This window comes from Typha angustifolia, chromosome 15 (assembly GCF_048772165.1).
Source record: "Typha angustifolia cultivar Huaian chromosome 15, ASM4877216v1, whole genome shotgun sequence".
Classification (NCBI taxonomy): Eukaryota; Viridiplantae; Streptophyta; class Magnoliopsida; order Poales; family Typhaceae; genus Typha; species Typha angustifolia.
In genome coordinates, this window is record NC_133253.1 from 9,378,838 (window position 1) to 9,401,229 (window position 22,392).

At 35.1% G+C, this 22,392-nt stretch overlaps 1 protein-coding gene across 1 annotated transcript; it reads left to right on the forward strand.

The window, feature by feature from the left end:
* The first annotated feature begins 610 nt into the window (after nt 1-610).
* On the forward strand, nt 611-4,547 carry LOC140778773 (protein SMAX1-LIKE 4). Its single transcript, XM_073123635.1, has 3 exons — nt 611-2,226; nt 2,650-2,878; nt 2,964-4,547. Exons 1-3 carry the CDS (start codon nt 887-889, stop codon nt 4,461-4,463), a joined length of 3,069 nt encoding a protein of 1,022 aa, XP_072979736.1. The 5' UTR covers nt 611-886; the 3' UTR covers nt 4,464-4,547.
* The last annotated feature ends 17,845 nt before the right edge of the window (nt 4,548-22,392 follow it).

Below are 22,392 nucleotides of genomic sequence, written 5' to 3' on the forward strand. Positions count from 1 at the left end.
TTTCTGAAGGCATGCCTATCAGAAAAAAAGTTTCTGTGTAATTATATGGGCAGCAACTTAGGATTTAGCCTAATTTTTGTGATCTACTTGGAGGAGGAGGAGTGCTTCTTCTTTTATCAAGCCAGATCCTTATGAGTGTTAGCAATCATGAGCCTAAAGTAGTTCATAAAGCTTCTCTTTTGGAACAAGCCTTGTGAAATAACCAGGCAAGTGTGAATTATTTCTAGACCAATTATTTCCAAGAACTTGGATCAAATTTTGCTCTAGGTAATTTGGATGTAGCATGATCCTGACAATTTGCATAGGCTTCAGCTCACTTCGCGTCACCTCCATTCAAAAAATTACAACCATATCTATTCTTAGCTCCACCATCATTAAGGAGAAAGGTTTCATAGGAGTGAGAGATTAGTGGTATTAAGAAGAGAATAAAGAAGCCTTACAGAAAGAGAATGTTAGAAATACCTGAAGTGGTAATATAAGGCAACAGCAAAACACAGAGTAGAATAGTGACAGACCCAGAGAGAGAGAGAGAGAGAGAGAGAGAGAGAGATAGTTTATTTATATAAAGAGTAAAGAAGCTAGCATGGCTGTGTAAAGCTCCCATACCACCCACTTCTCCATCCCCTACAAGCTTTTCATCCAAACTCTCAATCTCCCAAGTGGGTAGTAAGCACTAAACTCAAAGGAGGAGAAAGAGTTAGCGAAATAAAGCAAGCTCCTTTCAAGCACCCTTAGTTGAGACACAAGGAGTGTGTTTGTAGAGAAGAGAGGAGAACCAAATATAGAGACAGACACACACACACAGAGAGAGAGAGAGAGAGACAGAGAGATAGGAAACATCCATTTCTTTAGGTGGGTTGGGGGTTGGTGTTTGGGTTTCTAAGTAATGCGCGCAGGAGCTGTAACAGTTCATCAGGCCCTCACAGCAGAGGCTGCCACGGTGCTAAAGCTCTCCCTGAACTTAGCCAGGAGGAGAGGCCATGCCCAAGTCACCCCTCTCCATGTTGCTGCCACTCTCCTAACTTCCACTTCTTCTTCTTCTTCGTCTTCTTCTTCTTCTTCCTCTCCTCTCTCCTACTCTCCCTTCTCCCCCTCCACCAGAGACACCTCCAACCTCCTCAGAAGAGCCTGCCTCAAATCCCACCCTCACCACCCTGCCTCCCACCCTCTCCAATGCAGAGCTCTTGAGCTCTGCTTCAATGTGGCCCTCAATAGGCTTCCTACCACTCCTCCACCCTCCTCTGCTTCTCTCACCAACTCGTACCCCTCCCTCTCCAATGCCCTCATTGCAGCTCTCAAGAGGGCTCAAGCCCATCAGAGGAGAGGCTGCATTGAGCTCCAACAACAGCAGCAGCAGCAGCAGTCACAGCAGTCACAACAACAGCAGCAGCAGCAGCCTCTTTTGGCTATCAAGGTGGAGCTGGAGCAGCTCATCATCTCCATCTTGGATGACCCAAGTGTGAGCAGGGTGATGAGGGAGGCTGGCTTCTCCAGCACATCCGTCAAGAACAACTTGGAAGAGGAGAGCTTTGTTCTCACCCAATCCTCCCCATTTTGTTTTGAATCTCACAGTGATCTCATTAGCCATGGCAGTTTTTGGCAGACCCAGTTCTTGAAACCACCTCCTGAGAGGAACCCTCTCGGCCTAGCTTCTTCTTGTAAGGAAGACATGAGGGTTCTCTTGGAGGTGATGCTAAGGAAGCAGGGGAAGAGGAGCAGCATTGTAGTGGTGGGTGACTCTGTCTCCATAACAGAGGGGCTCATGGCTGAGCTGATGGGGAGAGTGGAAAGAGGAGAGGTCCCTGATGAGCTAAGGTCTGCCCACTTCATCAAGCTCCAGCTCTCCTATATTCATCTCAGGCTCATGAGCAGGGGAGATGTGGACATGAAGGTGTCTGACCTCAGGAGAAAGGTGTGCTGTTTGGCATCAGAGAGAGCAAATGAGGAGGGTGTGATCATCTATGTGGGGGACTTGAGATGGGCAGCTGATGAGGATGCCAAAGATGGGCATGGCTTCAACCCAGTGGAGCACATGATCTCAGAGTTAGGAAGGTTGGTATCTGAGATCAGGAACACTACTAGCAAGGCATGGCTATTGGCAACTGCAAGCTACCAGACATACATGAGATGCCAGATGAGGCAACCATCATTGGAGTCGCAATGGGCTCTGCAACCAGTGATGGTGCCTTCAGGCGGGCTGGCATTGAGCCTTCAAGCTCCTTCACGGTGAGTCCAACAAGCCAAACTCCCCTTTGTCTCTTTCCGTGTGTATGATGATGATCTTCTTCAAATGCCAATTCTGTTGTTCCTACACAAGGGATGTCATTTGTTTGCCTTTTAACTGTTATAGAATTAATGTCTCTGGAACTAGGACCACCTTGGAAGAGGTTGGTGCGCACACAAGAGAAGAGGGTCGTTTTCTTTCTCTTTCCTCCTTTTGGATACCAACCCTAGTCAATATTGTAACTTCTAATGTTAGAAACCCAGATAGGCTGGAACTAGTTCTGTATGTCTGTTTCTCTATCCTGATCCTGAGTTAGTGAACATGGGTCATGGCAACCTTTACTCTTTGAATGAAAACAAAACACTGTAGGTAACATTCAACTGATCAACTTACCAGGGTTTCCATTTTGTGTTCATGTTCTGCAGTGGTCTAGACTCAAGGGTGACAAGACTTGCTCAGTATCCCTTCCAAGTGCTCACTCCAAAGGCTTTCAGCTCTGAGGAGGAAGAAGAAAAGCTCATCTGCTGTAGTGAATGTAGCACCAACTATGAGAAAGAGGCATCAGTTTACAAGTCAGAAACCAAAGGGGCTAACAATGGCTCAACCCAGCTGCCAGTTTGGTTGCAGCTACACAGGCCAGACAATCTTCACAAGGTAAAGAAAACAAATTAATTCTATCTTGGTTCTGATTCTTAAACACCTTGTAATTACTCTAGCCCATGCACTCGTCTCTATTCAGGATTACTTGATCGAATTGAGGAGAAAATGGAACAGACTATGCCAAAGACTTCATCATGGCCAGAACAGCCAGGTTAATCCATATCATTCCTTGTTCAATCAGAGCCTAGGAGGAAAAACCTTCACCTATTCCTCATCAATTCCGTGGTGGTCTAGTAGCTTACAACAGAATCAGAAGAAGCTATTCATCGAACCACATTCGCTGTCTTTCACTGAGACCACTCCAAAACATAAGAATGGAATCCTAAGCTTTCCAAACCAAGTAGAGAATGCTAATAGGAACTGGCAGGAGAGAGATGCCCCAAAACAGTGGTCATCTGAGGACATCTTACATTCCCTTAAGGATCCTGAAAACCAAGATGTTAAAACTACTCTGGCTTTGGGTAGTCCTCTATTTTCAGATTCCGCAACATCGCATGATAAGAACAAGAAGGGCAGCACTGTAAACATGGGAGAACTGGAGCGGCAATTGCAGGAGAACATCCCTTGGCAATCAAATGCCATTGCTTCCATCATGGAAGCTTTCCCTGATTGTACGACAAGTGAGAAGAAAGGTACATGGCTATTGATACGAGGGAGCGATCGCATCGCCAAGAGAAGAGTGGCGCTGGTGACTGCACAGATGTATTGCGGATCAACCAGTACGTTAGCTCGCGTAAACATGAGGAAATCGGCAAACAGAGGTAGTTCATGCTCTGAGATCCTGAGAGGAATCTTGATGAAGGACCAGAAATGTGTGATCTTGATCGAGGACATAGATCAAGCAGACACAAAGTTCCTCCATTCACTAGTAGATGGCCTAAAGATTGGGTCTTTTCTCGATCCATTTGGTGGGGAGCTGGTTCTCTCAAACGCAATCATAATTCTTACTACCTCAGGATCTGACAAGCTCAAGGATGCAGATGACAATGCCGATATGGTCACGAAGATGAGGATGTGGTTCGAAGAGACATCCTCTAATGATCTCAAAAGGAAGCCCCAAATTGACTCACCAAACAAATCCAAGAAACTACGGACAGGCGAGAACGGTCTAGACCTGAACCTTTGTGCCGAGGAGGAAGAGGAAGCTCTCCCCAGTGATATAACCCATGAAAGCCATTATAATGATGATGGCGATGATCTCCCGAATGCGCTTCTCGAATTAGTCACTTCGTGCTTCACCTTAGATGCCAGCCCCTACTCCTCTCGCCTGATGTCCAATGGCATCTTGTCAAAGCTCAACCGGGCTTTTGAGGAGATTGCGGGTCGTCATCTCTCCGGCGACGATCAAAAGGGTAATCTCTCCGTCGACGAGGCGGTGCTGCGGAATTTCTCGGGAGCATATGGCTCCTTTCTTGAGAGCTTGTTTGAGAGGTGGGTGAGAGAGGTTTTCCAAACTTGTTTGCTAACGGTCGAAAAGGGCGGGAAGAGGGTTAGGTTGGGATTGGAGGGTATAGAGGGAAATTTGATGGAGTTTGGGTTCCAGGGTTCTGTTCTACCCAATAGGATTCATGTGGACTGAATAGCTACCTATTTATTTGTCACTGTTTCAGCTTTGTAAGATATTTAAATGTCTAAAATGCCATCTTGTACCTTTCCTTGGCATTTTATTGCATTCACTCAGGACTATAACTATTATTAGGTCTATATATATATATATATATATATTATTATTATTTCATTTCAAGTCCTATATTGCACTTGTTTTCTTCATTCAACCAATACTTTTTAAACTGAAATAAAACACATAATGCAAGGTGTGATTATTGTTAGTAGTATTACAGCAGTATTAAATTGCTAAAACTTTTTGTCTGCAAGAAAGTAGGCATGACAGAGGACAAATTCCTGGCTTTTCTATTGCTTCCCTTTTGTTTGTTTGGATTCACTTTGCATGCACGCTGGAAAAGTCAGTGGCAGCAAGCTAAAAAGACATGCTTGCTGCTTCCTATGTGCAAGGGCTAGGATGACAAGAATTCCCAATATATAAAACTTTCCACACCTTGAAACCTTTGAATCAATCTATTGCTACTTTGGAGAAGCACCAAGTTGCATCCCACTGACCATTAGATGGATGGGTAATGCATGATGGTTAATTCTCCAAGAAAGAAATGAGAGAGCCATCTACTTTCTCGTTTTGCAACAAGACAAAACTATCACTTTTGTTTTAAGTTATTTGAAGGATATATCATGTATGCTTGCTGAGATGATATTAGCTCTAGTGAGTTAGGATAATAATCTTTATATATATAGTTTACAAGGAAGTGAAATGAGTGATGTACCTATAGTAAGTGTGTGTATGCAATCACAGGAGAGAATTATCACTACTTTATCTATGCCAATGATGCCTTTGGAATATGAAATATAAAAAATTATCATTATAAAACAGTTTAAACTTTTAACAAAATTGGTTACTAAAGAAGTGATTTTTGTGCCTTTTTAAACTCACACCCCCACGGTATTTGATAGTAGGGCCTTACCATCAATCAATGCATGGTAGCTGAGTGAAGACTTAACTATCAAGATGAGAGTATATAATTAGCTGAGAAAGAAGAAGATCTTGACATAATGGAGAAGACATGGAACTCACTCAAAATGAGTAGCCCAAGAACTTCATATCTCTCTTAACTTTTCCCATCTATGTCATCACACCCAATAGCAGTCCCATTATGGTTCAAAAGGAAAGGAGTCGTCCTCCACTAGTTCAAAACCATGGATCATTTCATCTTTATTCATCGAAAAGAAAAAGCTTTTATGCTCCATATCATTCCTTTTGACCAAACAATGTAAAGGAGCATTCAAATGAATTAACTTTTGCTTGATCAACCACAAGCACAGAGGAGAACAACATTGGATCCAATGGAAGATGTGGGCCCTCATCTTTATTAAGGTTTTTGGCTAAAAAGAAAAAGAAAAGCATTCATGATGATAATTTCATGCCTTAAAATATGGGCACTCATGTCTTCATTCCAGCTTTTCTATTCCTCAAAGGAGTAAATATTGAAAGCTAAAGTTGTTACCCTGATCACCATCATTTCCAACCCAAGGGCTCTCCTCATTCCAGGGAACAATACTTTCTGCTCTACTGATAAAAGAACAAAAAATTTAATCAACCATATTGTACTTGAGTAACAATCTTTTGATCCACAACTGACAACACCATTTAGGCCTTTTCTAAGGACTACATTGAACAAAATCCTAACCAACCCATCATTGTGTAGCCCATGATAGAGAAAAGAAATAATACAAGCTTCTTGATAGATTCAGGCTGAGGAAGCCTTTGACTCAGATATGGTATCCAACTATATATTTTTGACTGTTTAAATCTTAGCATTTCTTCAATTATTGGGTCCTCTTACTTTTAAATTTGTTTTTCTTAATGCATGTATATCCCTCCAAAAATTTATATATATATACATATATATATTCCTCAAAACATTTTGGTTTTTGCATACATATTCCTTACAAATCTTACGCCATTAAAATTTCATCAAATTAACTTATACGAATAAAAAGAAACAACCGCAAGGGCATTCACGTAAAGAAAAATATAGATTTTAAAAAATATATACGCAAATATAAAATATAGATTATGGCCAGCCAAATAAACATGCCAATGTATCCCAACCTTGAAGATTATGGCCTACCTCCTTTTGCAGAAAGTATTAAAGACAAACTGAATAACTTAAACCCAACTCCTGAAGTAGGATTAGGGCTTGAGAGTGCAGACCACCTTACACTTGAGAGACTTTTACATAAATAATGTTCTTCCACTTTTGACATCTGCCCAACACCTAGAAAGAATGGAAAAGGGAGGGAAAAAAGCTTCCCACCTAATGTGTAAAATGCCACTAGCTCCCTAATGAGTGAGGATGGTGCCTAATTCTCTTATGTTGCATAAAGAGAGCCTTTTGCATGATCTTAAAAGGCATGAAGTATAAGGATAAAGCAATAGGATATTGGATTAGGTTAGATTAATGATTGTTCACTCTAGTGGTGCTAAGATCTCTAGAGATTTATCTATGTTTATGTTGATTGCAGATGATTGATTTAGAGAGTCCAAACATAAATTACAATAATTGAAGAAGCCACTGAAAGTATGTAGAAGAAATTTGAGAAAATTAAGTAAGAATTTGCCAATTTTGACAGTTTGAGTTTCTTTGGGAAATATGGAGTTTAAATTTCGGAGGATTTTGTCCTGAATTTTTGTATTGCTTTGACAACTTAAAATATGATAGTATGAAAATCACAAGATTTTTCTAGTGCAGGAGGCTCCTAACAGTGCTAGGTTTAGTAGGCAATTTTTATATTATTATCAGAGGTGTTTCCAATTTTCTGAGACTCAAAAAGCTTCAATGAGGTTTTGAATGGTATGTTTTATCATCACACTAAGTAATACTCTTAATTTGACGTATCAGCATGTAACACCTCATCTCGGCACGAGCACGTGTACTCACATTATGTACCCACACGGCACAAGCATGTAACTATGCACCTACATGGCACGCGCAGCATATATGACATGATAAGTGGGGCCGCCATACATAGATACACATGTACTCACATTATCCACAACAACTATACTATACCTCTACATAATCTAGTAGAGCTCACACAGACTACGACAAACTATTAAGATACAACTAAAATTACTGATACACGAGTATAATATATATCCGACATGTATTATATAATTTATTGTCTAATACAGTGGAGTACAAATAACCAATAATGATACAACTTGATATTTAGATAAACTATCTTCTATACCATCTTACATCTAACTCACCCCGTCTTCGTTTTAAAATATCTCTTTAAAATGTTTCAAGTCGCTATCAAGTACCATATATCTGGAGGGTTAGAAAAGAAATAAACAGAGTCATGATTTAAATGCTCAGTGAATATATCTTATCTCAAATCAATGATGTCAAACGGAGAGTAAATCATATACTGGATAATATGAAGCAGATATGAGCATCGTGTCATAAATAAGTATATAAATATATCCTTAATAATGTATAGATATATGATAGATATTATGTCGTAACTGATTAAGTATATAATTCTTGACAATGTATAAATAAATTTTTAGTCATATCATCATTATAACTTTCTCAAATATGACACATATGATATATACCGACTATGACCATGCTGTGATATTAAATGCAACCACTATAATCCATAATAACTATTTGATAATCATGTATATTAAATGATAATAAAATTATATATATTTCTCAACATTTCACTCATCTATATTGACTCTGATAATATCATCATGCTAAATTATCGTACATGATCAACACTCGGTATCTGGTCTCATCATCATGTCTGAAGGCTCAAAGCATATCTTATCATCCGTAAAGAGTATCTCAATCATAATCATACCTTGTCGCTAAGGGTATTAATATCCATCCAAACCAGGCACCCTTTAAGCTAATAGAAACTACGTGACGATAACTTACCATATATGCCCTAGCGAATGTCATGTGTCTAAATGTCTACTATGCATACAAACTAACGACCTTGGACGTAATGCCACAAGATCGTGAATAAATCGAACGATTAATCATCCACTAAGAGTGTCCTAACCCTCACACCCACACGGCTATCCTTACGCTCTATCAACTATCATATCAATCAGATTTTATGCTTTCTTTCTAAATAGCAGATTATATGTATTTTATTTAGTATAATAACAATTCATACATATATAGAATTTAGGTAGTAAGGAAATCAACATAAATATATGATGCAATGCAATCTCTAATCATACATATATCATATGCATACTCATGCTAAAGATCAAAGCTCTTAGGGGATCTCATTACAACGTTCTTTTTTTTATAGGTTCAAACTTAAATCTTGAAGCATGGGCGGTGGTCAGATGAACAGAGGAGTTGAATCGAGGCTCGGCCTAGCTCGCGTCATTCTAACAACCGTTGGGGAGCTGGTATACGATCATGCGTTGTAACTGGGAGTCCTATTAAACCTAAGGCCAACTTCCATTCACCCAACCCAGGTTTATCTCATATAGTGATTGTGGACTCATACAAAGTATATGAAGACATAAAGTCAAAACAGTATAGTCATCTCCAATCATCTCTATATATCAACAACATATTCATATCCAGATCATTCTAATCATATAAATGATAAAATATGATTAACTGAAATCATCTCTATATAAGATCATATAATCATACTAGAAGCCAAAACAGAATGTATACATATATAAATATAATATATCCTAATAAGAAAGCTCACTAGGAGGTATGACTACTCACCATCTGATCAGAAGATACACACCACATATTTCTCCCATTTGTTAATCAAACGTCAACGCATCATAACAGATTCCATGGGTCCTCAAATAAGGGTTTCGAGATCTGAAAATATTTAGATAGCATGAAGTTAGTTATTTATCCGATTAGAATCTGTTCGTGTAAAATATGATGGTTTATTAGATTTTAGAGGTAGTACTTATCTTTATTAACTAGTTAGATTTATAATATAGATAAACTTTTAATATTATAAATGTACTATTATTATCAAAATGCTACTGATGAAATAAGATTGAAAATGGTTACTCATTTATTTTTATAAAAATAGTCTAAATATGTAATTATAAAATAAAAGGCTAAATATATCTAATCATAAATAAAAATATAAGTGTTGACAAAAATGTAATTATAACTAATTTATGATTCTTATCTTAACTAATTAGAAACTACATATTTTTTACTTAATTATATAACATAAGAAATAAACAAATAACTAAATAATCCTATTATCTCATTCTAGACAAAATAGTATAAATAAACCGATGGAATTACATACTATATATATATATATATATATTATATAATGAATATTAGGGTATATTTATAAATCTTATAACTATAATTAATGATACTAAGTATTAATCTCTCATATGCAAGTAATATTATATGTAAGATGTAAGTAATCGGTATATTTAAGTGTTTATAATATAATTAATCATTTAATTATACTAATTATAATTAGCTAATAATTATATTAGTGAATATATATATATATATATCAATTTAATTAACATAAAATACTTAATTAAAAGGAAAAAGAAAGAAAGATAAGAAAGAAGAAAAAAAAAAGAATCAGTGTTGGGCCGAGCCCAGCACTATTACAGCTAGGAGAGATGAACTGAGGAGGAGAAGAAGAAAGGAAGAAAAAGAAAGCAAGAAAGGCTCCAGTTGGCCGAGTTGGCGGCTGGGGCGCGTGGCGCCCTCACGTGACCTATAACCATGCATGGCATGTGGTCGTGCCATGCAGCAAATTATTATTATTATTATTACATTTTTCTTCTTTTTATTTTAGTTTTATTATTATTATTATTATTATTATTATTATTATTATTATTATTATTATTATTTTATAATAATATAATTACTACTACTATTATTTTTTAGGTCTTGGTTTTTTACATGGTGCAAATTTTGCATTGGCAAATTCAAAGACGCAAAATATTAAATATTTATAATGTCCGGTCTATAAATTTTGTATAGTTTGAGTCACATAGGTTATGAAAGATCTTGTGCAAAGAAATCAAGATGAAAGAAGTATAATTCAAGTTCAACAATACAGTTGTCAAAACCTTATCTAGACGAGATCAGGGCATTTGAACTGTTGGAATGTAACACTTAAGGAAACTTAGAAGTGGCATTTGATTGGCATCTAAGAGTATTCGAAAGACTCACAGATAAGAGAAAGAAAATTCAAATTTAGAATCAGACTTTAATGTTTCCTTTGGTAATTTTTCTTAATATAACACCATGATGTTCCTCACTTATTTAAAGGACTCAAGGGGCAAAAGGTGAACATCCATCTAATAGAGAACCTAAGATGTACAAATCTAGTTTCACTTTAAAGAATTTTTGTTCTCTCACGAGCATAACTTGCAAAAAAATTAAAGAGTTGCTACATATGTTTGAGTATTGTTTCTTCATTGGAGATCAATCAAAAGTACTGGAGCAGCTGAATTGAGTCGTTTGACAGGTGATCCATGGCATCGTACTGCAAACCAAACACGGAGTCAACCTAATCATGAAGTAGTTAATCAAGACGGATGTTAAGGAAGATACATGAACTTCAACACTTAGATAGTAGACTATCTAGATGATTGTTAGTACTTATTTCTATGAGTGATATAATATAGAAAAATCACGGTCATGTGTTCGTCGTGTTTATTTTTCCCATTCTTTTTCGCCTTTATATTTTTTCACTTACTTGGTTTTTACTTTTTGATTGAAGTTTAGTTTTCATAATTTTGGTAGCATTTAGATTTCTATCTCCTACTTGGTATTGATTTTTAAAGTATGATTTGTAGTTGAACTTTTTTTAAATCTAGCAGGATTTTGACTTTTCTAGTCTAAATCAAATTTAACGTTTGTCTTTGACTTGAACTTTTACATTCTATATTTCTAAACCTGAATTTGATCTCTCCCGAATTTTTAATTGATATCAGAGTGGGTTCTCTTATCTTAAAGAGATCCTTAAGATATAGATTTTTCTAGAGAAGGCATATCAATCATTAAGCCTCTACTCCTTTAATAACTATTCTGATGGAAAAACTAGGATATGTGTTTTTTAAAAATATATTGATGTGCTTATTTGAATTTTTATTGTACATAGTTATTTTTCTCCTAATAAAATATTAGGAGTTAATAGGGTGCTGAAACCAATTAAAAAGTGGAATAACAACAATATGAAGTCATGGGATGAAATAACGAAGCAATCAATATCATATTTAGCAGTGTCACTCAAGATGAGTTCAGAAGAATGAATTAATACTTATGAAATTTAAAAGATGCATAGAACATACTAGAGACTACGCATGAAGGTAAGTATATATTATCAATTATAATTTATAACCACTTCTTTTGAGACTCTCAGGCTTAAAGAATCAAATATCTTAGACAAGTTCTATAGCAACCTATGTGACATTGTGAACACTAGTAATAATCTCGACCAAAAATTCCATGTAAGAAAAATCATCATCAAGATCCTTCAATTATTATCTAAAAGATTTTAAGCGAAGGTAACTGCGATCGAGGAAAATAAAGATGTTGATGCAATCAAAATTGAAGATTTGGTAGAAAATTTACAAATTCATAAATTTTCACTTCGTCTTCCTAAAAACGTAAATAGTATTGCTTTAGCATCTTTGAAAAAAAAAATTCTAATTTTGAAAATGACATCAATCTTGAACTTATGGCTTTCTTTGTTAAGAAATTTAAAAAATTTACCATAAATACTAATAATATTGTAAGGGACTCAAATGGAAATCATTTTGAGAAAGGAAAGCCATAAGCTACTTTTGCTACTCTGATTTAGGCTACAAAATTGGTAAGGCGAAACAGTTTCAAAGTGATGAGATACAATGCTACAAGTTTTAAGGTTATGGACATGTCTCTAGATAATGTCCAAATCAAAAGTAGATCGGAAAGGCAATGAAATTGACATGGAATAAAGCAAATAATTCTAATGAAGAAGAATCTGAATTCAACTTGAAAAAATATGTTGCCTTTACTAACTTGATATGTCTTTGTGAGATTGTTTTAGGTGAGCAGGCGAAGGACAAACATGATGACCAGGACACCATTACTGATATTCAAATGGCTTACTATATGCACTTCTATGAGCTATACAAATCAAACATCAAGAGCATTAAAAAGCTTATAGTGGCAAATGACGAACTAATATAACTCACAAATCAAAATGCAGGTCTTAATGAGAAGCCGAAGAAGACATAAGAGTAGAAGAAGACTCTTCACAAATATCTAAAAAATTTCTCTCTTTCTCATTCTCTCAAATTTGAAAGTTTGTCTCTTTTCGACAATTTATTTTCTAGAAGTGAATGCATATGAATAAGCTAGTACAAAAGAATGATTATTAAAAAATATTAAAAGGTTAGAATCTGAAATTTTAAAAACTGACTCACTTATTTAAAATTTTTAAAATGGCGCACATGAATTGAACAATCTTCTTTGAGTGCAAAAGAAAAACAACAAGAAGAATGGCTAGGGTACATGAGAAATAGCACCTTCGATATACTACCAAATTTAAGAAAGCAAAATGATTTTTAAATTTCGGGGAGATAGGATTCCTATTTTAGCTAGATTATCAAATCTTATTAGGTTTAGCAAAATTGATTTAGAATTGTACTTTGAAAACCAAAACCAAGTAAGAGAATAAAATTTTCTACTCAAACTATAAACATGAGTGAAAAACTAAGTACAAATAGGAAATTAAAAGTTGATAATGAATAGGACAAATAAACACAACAAACACACTATGACATATTTTTTAACATGGAAAATCTCTCACATAGAAGAAAAAAAATCACAAACCCGCTCAAAGCCAATCAATCTATTTTACCAACCAATAGAAATATGACTATGACTTCTCTCAACATTCTATGCTTGAATGTTTATGTAATTTGAACATGAATTGCCTAATTAACTTCTTTTGTGAAGTAGAGAGTCTCTCTTTGGAAAGCACTCGAGCTACAGATCAACCCTCAACCTTATGTCGTTGTGGTGGTAAATGTCAATGTAGACAACATTGGTTCAACTCTTCTAATACTTTTGGATCATCTTTTATTAAAGCACAAGCACTCAAATATATGTAGATGACTCTCCTTATAATTGATAAGAAATATGCACCATGAGGAATCTTAGAACTCATAGATAATTTACTTGTAGTTCTATAGAGTTCTTCTTTGGATGAATACCTCACCCGATAGCTCTAAGTCCCTTAATATAGGTGAGAAAAATATGTGACTTGTACTAGGATAATCCTCCAAAGGAATCTTCAAATCTGTTTCTGAATCTAAACTTTCATTTGCTATCCTACGCGTATTGTCATGATCTGTACTGTTCTAGCTATCCGGACGCCATTGACCCCGTCTGGATGAGATTCTAAACTCCACTATTGAAATATGATTTCTGCTTCAAATAACTTAATGCGTAGCGCATCATCTGATCTTTTGTAAGTATATAACTTTACCATACACTTAAATCTAGTTTGTACAACTCAAACATATATGATTGTCAATGAATTTGCTACTATAAAAATGCTGCAATTACACTATATTTGTGAGACCCATGCATGACCATGATGATAGGCATTATGATTAAGAAAATATTTGTTACAGATGTTTTATTCTTACTTGTCATAGATGCAAATAAAAGTCACATTAAATCTAGATATTTCCTTCTACCTAGCACATACAACACATCTTGCTATTTGTCAGATGTGGCATAAAAAGTCACACTAGATGTAGATGTTTCTTTCCACATGCAAAGCTTTCATGATGAGGACTTTATACAAGAGTAGATTTATTGTTCCTATGTTGAATATTTCTATAAATATTATTGCGCATAATCAAAAGATTAAAATGTGAGCCATTTGGGTGAGAAAAAGTTATCTCGCCACACCCCTTCAAGGTGATGCACTTGAGTGATCCACTCTTAGATTACGTTGTTAGAGGTTTTATTTTAAAAACATAATTACACTTGGTTCTCATATACTTTGACTTGATATCACTTTACCCTCCTGTACTATAAAAGCATACAAATATCTCCTAACTTTTAAAATATAGCAATAGGTAGCAAGTAAGGGTAGATAGCTAATATTAAATTATTAACTAATAAAACCTAATATTTTTCTCTAACAATATAGGGAGAGAAAGATAATTTTAGGGCATCTGTTAACGACGTCTAAGGGTTATAGCTTTTCAAAAGTCTAAGAGTTTTTATATATTTTTTTACTACAGAGGGGCATTGTGTAATTAAGCCTTTTAAATTATTTATACCTAGATTTGATTTTTGGGTGGATCTTATTAATTTTATCTTTTGGCCCTTGAGTTTTGTTGATTGTATTTTTCTTTTTGATTCGAAAGAATATATATTTTGATCAAGATTGTTTTTCTTTCTTTAGGTTAGTTTACCTTTTTATGTGCTTTTTTTTTCTTCTTATTTTAAAAATCTGTTTTTTATTTTGTAAAATACTAAAATCACTTTGAGACAGAAATTCCCTTTTTTGAGTCCCATTGATTATTTACTTATTTGATCATTGCACTTTATTCAAATAAGTTATATATTTTCTGATGGATAGATTCCCATGTTTGATGATGCATTCTGGATTGAAAACACATGACCTAGAGTGCATGCATAGTAAGTCAAAAGTTCATTTATGTTATCGTTAAGATCTAATAGGTTCCATAATGTCCATGAATTGATCAATATTTTGTTGCAATGACATATTGCATCAAAAATGTCTATCTTGAAGGAGAAGTGGAAAAGTAACCTATGACATGAGTATTCAAAAAAAAAAAAAAAAATCTTGACTCATTGGTTTCATAAAGTGAATAATTTACTAAAAAAAAAGAGTGCAAGAATAGAAAAATATTTTGATTTATACAAATCATATTTTAAAAAGATTTAAGAAAAGTGTTATCTTATCTTATAAGTCTTATAAATGTGTAAACCACCATTGCATATCTAATGTTAACCTATGTTTATATATTAGCGCCTGATAGGAAATTTTTTTAAAAATTTAGTGTCTAATATCATATATAATAAGTGGTTAATATGAAACACTCAAGCTCTCCATGTGTCCTACATATGAAGTGGGTAGAGTTTTTTTAATACAAATATACATGCTGAAATATAAGATAAAATAAGAGAGAAAAGACATACCTCTCCTTACAACACTACTACATGATAAACAACAAAAGTGGGCTTAATGCCTCTTTAAGTGGACTGTTAAATCGGCTTCTATCACAATTATAGTCTTCTGCAACATATATCAAAATGGATAAGCCTAACACTCAACTAGTGGCTAGGCCCATCTATCATCACTCATACTCTTTCTTTCTTAGCCATCCCCCTAGAGGAGGATTAGACTCTAACAATAGAATCATCATGCTTATCGCCCAATGAACAATTGATTGATAATTTACTTTATCAGGCTAAGAACCTCAAGCATAAGCCCATCATTGTCATCATCACCTTGAGTTATTATCACATCTTGATGCTACCTATACAAGCTTTTGGTTCATCATCATGGAACCTCCTAAGCGGAATACACCTTCAGTAAACATTGCACATTGATGCTTTCCACATGAGTCTTCATCTCACAACTGCATCTTAACCTTACGCATCGGGTATCTCTAGGTCTATAGCATCCCACCCTCTAATTAGATCTATTCCTAAGAAAATAAACAGCTCGGATTAAAAGAAAATAATGATAATTTAATTTAAAATAAATATGACCATATTTATAGGAGTAGAGTCCTAGAGAATTGAATCCACATATGTATAATCCACTTTAGTTCAAAAGCCGAAAGCAATAAGTAAACTAGACAAACTAGACCTAATTTACTCGACCCATGTGGTTGGATCATAACAAAGTATAAATAAAAATACCTTTATACGATAATACATATTATTTTATGAACATATTTGTAACAAATTAAGTATCATTCGCAAGTACACTAATCTATGGAGTAGATGGACAAACAAAGTATTACTCTAAAGTATTGATTCCACAAAGACTCGTTTGAAAACTTGAAATGGTTAAAAATCTTAAAATAAATTTTAATCTCGTTGAAAAAGGGTTTAGAAGATTTATAGAAAAGAAAAATTTTATGCAGATTTTTATAATTAAGTGTGAGAGAAATAAAGTTTTGGAATCCACTTTATGGATAATACATTTCTACTAGTTAATCTAAATCTCCTCTTTCTACGGTTCACCAAGAAATCGATCACTAGTGAATCGGAAGATTATCTTTGAATAAACAATTTAATTTTTTAACAAAATTAAGTTTTTCTTTCCTTTAAGAAAGTATGGAGTAAGAATTTTAAATCATTAGATATATCCTTTTGAGAAAAGACAACCAATATCCAATATCTATCAACCAATTTATAATAGAAGAAAAAAGAACCTATTTAGCAATGAGGTCAACTCGAAGGTTTAGATTAATAGAAAAATATCAATTACAAGCTTCATTCTTAACCTTAATGAGATTAGCAATCCATCATAGTAGTTAACACTGTAAATCTAATAAGAGTAAAAAATGAACTTTTGACTAATGAACATTAACTAGGTGAAGTGATATTAAACTAGAAAATTCTACACAATTGTTGAATATGGTATCCGAAGTTAGAACTATTGCAGAAAATGAAATTTCAGAATTTGAAAATAAAATTAAAAAAATCTGAAAATAAAAATTCAGAATAAAATTTCAGATTATAAATAATTTTATAACTTAAAATCAAAGTGAATTCTCAAACCAACTCTCAAATAAAAAGAAAGAGAAAAGTTGTAAATGCTAAAACAATTATTGAACAAATGCTAAAATTGTAATATAAATTCATTTGAAAAGTTGGACTTACAAAGCAAATCTAGCAAAAAAGTGGGTAACAAACTTGAACAATTTCAGGATTTGAACTGAAGAATAGAAGAGAAACTAGGGTAAAAATTAAACTATAAAGGTCCAAAAGCTGAAAAGTCTCAAAAACTGCTTGCCTCTCTATCTCAAAATCTCTCTATTTATAAACTTTTCAGATCATGAAAATATGTTTTAAATCTGTTTGAAATCTATTGTGATTATAGTTGAAATCTACTAAAAGTGTGTATGAATTCTATATGATATATGCTGAAAATCTACTATGATTACTACTGGAAATATGCTTGCTAAAATCAGAAATCTACTGCTGTAATTATTAGAGATTTATTACTGTATTTACTGAAGAGATCTTGCTGAAAATTTGAAACTTGTTGGTGAAGATCTCGTAGGAAATATGTTAATAGAGATCCCATATGCTGCTGCCATTGCTGAGAAAGAACTATATTTTAGAATGAAAGGAAAGAGAAAATTTTCTTTCCAACTTGACTTGAATGGATGAGTGTTGGGTTAAGTTGGTTGTATTAATAAATTAGCTTTAGTGGCTAAGCCCAAGTTGGACCATTTTTAGTGATAGATTCAAGTTGGACCATTTTCTTGTGAATGGCATTCTTGTGATTTTGAGAGACTTATTGTGGTGATTTTCTTTGTACCAATTCTCTTGATAGTGGATTCAAATTCATGCTCCGTGAGTTTTTCCTTTGAGAAGGGTTTTACACATAAACATGGTGCTCTAGCTTTCTTTGGTGCTTGGTGTTGTTAATTACATATGTTTCTTAATTGGCATCAATTTTAGCTTTCATTGTCATAGATCTCTTGGGTGAGAAAGAGAGCTCCTTTCCAACAAGTGGTATCAGAGCTTTGGTTGGTGCACATAAGGTGTTTGATAAAATTTCCTAGAGAGCTATGAAAGTGAATACAAATAGAATGATGAGCTTAAATGGTGCCAATTGGAGGACATGGAAAGGCAAGATGCTAGACTTACTTTATTGTAAAGAAATCCATGCTACATTGGAAGGTGATGATGCTAAGCCAAAGGATATGTCGGAAGATAAATGGAAGCTCTTGAACCGGCAATGTGTTGGTTTCATTCGGCAGTGGTTGGAAGATAATGTCTACCATCATGTGGAGAATGAGACATCGGCTAGCACATTATGGAAGAAGCTAGAAGACTTGTATGAGAGGAAAAGTGCAAATAACAAACTTTATGTCTTTAAGAAGTTTGTTAATTTGAAGTACAAGGAGGGCACACCAATGGCGGATCACTTGAATGAAATGCAAAGTTTAGTAAATGAGTTTGCAACCATAAAGATGGTATTGGATGATGAATTCCAAGCACTTCTACTCTTAAGTTCTCTTCCGGAAATTTATGAAACATTGGTGATTACTCTCACAACAACGGCATTGAACGGAGTAGTGACAATGAACATGGTGAAAGATAGTTTGCTTGAGAAAGAAACAATAAAGAAGAATATAGATTCTTCACACTCACAAGTTCTTGTTTCAAAAAATAGAAAGATGAGCAAAAGTCGTTTTTCTCACAATCGTGATAAATCTAAAGGTAGATCCAAGTCAACAAAAGGTATATATTGTTACAATTGTGGTAGACCCGGCTACATGAAGAGAGATTGCAAGTTTCCAAGAAAGAAGAATGAAAAAAAAAAGTGAAAGCAAACAAGAGGATAATGATATCACCGTGGTTTCGGATGAAGAATTGATGATATTATCTGCTTGTGACGAAACTTATGTTGTCGTTGCAAACCAAGACTTGGATTGGATTATTGATAGTGGAGCCTCATGTCATGCTATCCCAAGGTTGGATTTCTTCACTTCTTACAAGGCGGGAGACTTTGGTTTTGTGAAGATGGGCAACAATGGAGTTGCAAAAGTTATGGGCTTGGGTGATATACATCTTTAGACTAGTTTAGGCAATAAGCTAGTACTCAAGGATGTAAAGCATATAGATCTTCGTTTGAATTTAATCTCCACCGACAAATTGGACGATGATGATTTTGAAAATCGGTTTGTTAATAGAAATTGGAAGCTACTCAAAGGTGCACTTATCTTAGCAAGAGGGAGAAAATGATGTTCACTTTATCAGACTCAAGCTAATGTGTACAATGGGCAAATTAATATCATAGAGAAAGAGACATCTATGAATCTATGGCATAAACGGCTTGGTCATATGAGCGAGCGAGGCCTCCAAGTACTTGCAAAGAAAGTACTCATTTCCAATGTCAAAGATATGCCATTAAATCGGTGTTCTCATTGTATTATTGGAAAGCAAAGTAGAATTTCATTTTCACATACTTCTAGTAGAAAGCATAATTTATTGGAGTATTCCGATGTATGTGGACCTATGAGAAAATAATCTATGGGTGGTGCATTTTACTTTGTCACTTTTGTAGATAATGCTTCTAGAAAGGTGTGGGCATATACAATGAAGCACAAGAATGAAGTATTTGGCATTTTTAAGCACTTTCATGCAAAAGTTGAAATGGAAATTAGAAAGCCTTTGAAATGTATTCGGACGGACAATGGTGGAGAATATAGAGGTCCATTTGAAATCTATTGCAAGGAGCATGGTATCCGATGTGAGAAGACGGAAAGCGATACTCCTCAACATAATGGTGTGGCGGAGCGGATCAATCGTACTATTTGTGAAAAAATGAGATGTATGTTGTCACATGCCAAATTATCAAGATCATTTTGGGGAGAGGCAATGCGGACCACATGCTATTTTATTAACCGGTCTTCTTTAAAGCCTTTGAATGGTGATTATCCGGAGAAGGTGTGGACCGGTAAAGATGCCTCTTTCAAGCACTTGAAGGTATTTGGGTGCAAAGCTTTTGTTCATGTTCCAAAAGGTCAAAGAAGTAAACTTGATGACAAGTCAAGGCCATGTATCTTCTTGGGTTATGGAGGTGAAGAGTTTGGTTATCGACTTGGGATCCAAAAACTAAGAAGTTAGTTAGAAGCCGAGATGTTGTGTTCTTTGAAGACCAAACTATTGAAGATGTTGACAAGGTTGAGAAGCCACAAGCTAGTGAAGGTGAACCTATTGATTTGAGGCCTATTTCTGCTCCGATGATTTATGATGAATGGGGAGATATTTAAGAAGATGAACATGAAATGATTGTAAAAATCCTCTTGAAGATTCTAGCCAACAAGGAGAACCTACACATGAGCAATCTTCTCAAGATCAATTCCACCGGTATCACAAATTAGAAGATCTATAAGGGTCTCACAACCATCAAGAAAATACTCTTCTAATGAGTATGTGATGCTTAATGATATTGAAGAGCCAAAAATATTTCAAGAAGCAAATATGCATGAACAAAAGGACAAATGGCAAAGGGCTATGCAAGAGGAGATTGATTATTTGCTTAAAAATGAGACATATGATTTGGTGAAGCTACCAAAGTGCCGAAAAGCTTTGAAGAATAAATGGGTGTTCCGATTGAAGAATGAAGGTGATAATCAAGTCAAGTACAAGGCACGACTAGTTGTTAAAGGCTTTGAGCAACGGAAAGGTATTGACTTTGATGAAATTTTTTCACCGGTTGTTAAAATGTCTTCTATCCGGATTATTCTAAGTCTTGTTGCATGCCTAGACTTATAATTGGAGCAATTAGATGTCAAAACCGCTTTCCTTCATGGTGATTTGAAGGAGGAGATCTACATGGAGCAACCCCAAGGTTTTGTTCATAAGAGCAAACAAAACTTGGTTTGCAAGCTAAAGAAGAGTTTGTATGGATTGAAGCAAGCACCTCGGCAATGGTATAAGAAGTTTGATGGTTTTATAATGAGCCACAAATATAAAAGAACAAATGTGGATTATTGTGTTTATGTTAAGAGGTTTGCGGATGATGATTTTATCATTCTTTTACTCTATGTAGATGATATGCTTCTAATTGGTAAGGATGTAGAGAAGATCAAGAAATTGAAGAAAGATTTGGGTAAATCTTTTGATATGAAGAATTTGGGACCGGCAAAAAAAATTTTGGGCATGGAAATTAAACGTGATAGGAAAGCAAAGAAGTTGTGGCTATCACAAAAGAAATATATTGAGCAAATTCTAAAGAGATTCAATATGAATAATGCCAAGCTGGTTGGAACACCATTTGCGGGTTATTTCAAATTGAGCTCAAAGCAATGTCCTTCAAATGAGAAGGAGAAAAATGAAATAAAAAGTTTTTCCTACTCCTCCGCTATAGGAGTTTGATTATGTAATGGTTTGCACAAGACCGGATATAGCATATGCGGTTGGTATGGTTAGTAAATTTCTCTCTAACCCGGGAAAAAAGCATTGGGTAGCCATGAAGTGGATAATGAGATATTTAAGAGGCACTTCTAATTTATGTCTATATTTTGGAGGTGAAAAATCTCACTTAGTGGGCTACACGGATTCCGATATGGCCGATGATGTCGACACTAGACGGTCTACTTCAGGATGTATATTTACTTTTGGAGGTGGAGCTGTATCATGGCAATCAAGGCTTCAAAAGTGTGTTGCTCTTTCTAGCACCGAAGCGGAATATATAGCCGCTATCAGAAGCTTGCAAAGAAATGTTATGGTTGAAAACTTTTTGCAAAAATTGCGTTTGGAGCAAGATGGATATGCCATCTATTGTGATAGTCAAAGTGCTATAGATCTTAGCAAGAATGCAACTTATCATGCTAGAACCAAACACATTGATGTCCGCTACCATTTGATCTAGAATGTTTTGGAGAAGCAATGGTTGAGGCTTGTGAAAATATCCACAGACTATAATCCATCGGATATGATGACCAAAGCTCTTACAAAGGTGAAGTAAGAACTTTATAGAGACTTGGTGTATATTGATGTTTGGTGAGTATTGGCATTTGGCATGAAATTCACTAAGAGAATGAAGACTCCCCTCATGGGTCTAAAGGGGGAGATTGTTGGGTTTATTTAGCCAAGTTGGTTTTGGCTAGCCCCATGAGGTGACTTACTTGGCTAATAATTGGTTGAGTGAGA

Coding starts and splice junctions, on each gene's coding strand:
- LOC140778773 (XM_073123635.1), top strand. CDS start 887: ATGCGCGCAGGAGCTGTAACAGTTCATCAGGCCCTCACAGCAGAGGCT. Junction 2,227..2,649: donor AGCCTTCAAGCTCCTTCACG/GTGAGTCCAACA, acceptor CATGTTCTGCAG/TGGTCTAGACTCAAGGGTGA. Junction 2,879..2,963: donor GGCCAGACAATCTTCACAAG/GTAAAGAAAACA, acceptor GTCTCTATTCAG/GATTACTTGATCGAATTGAG.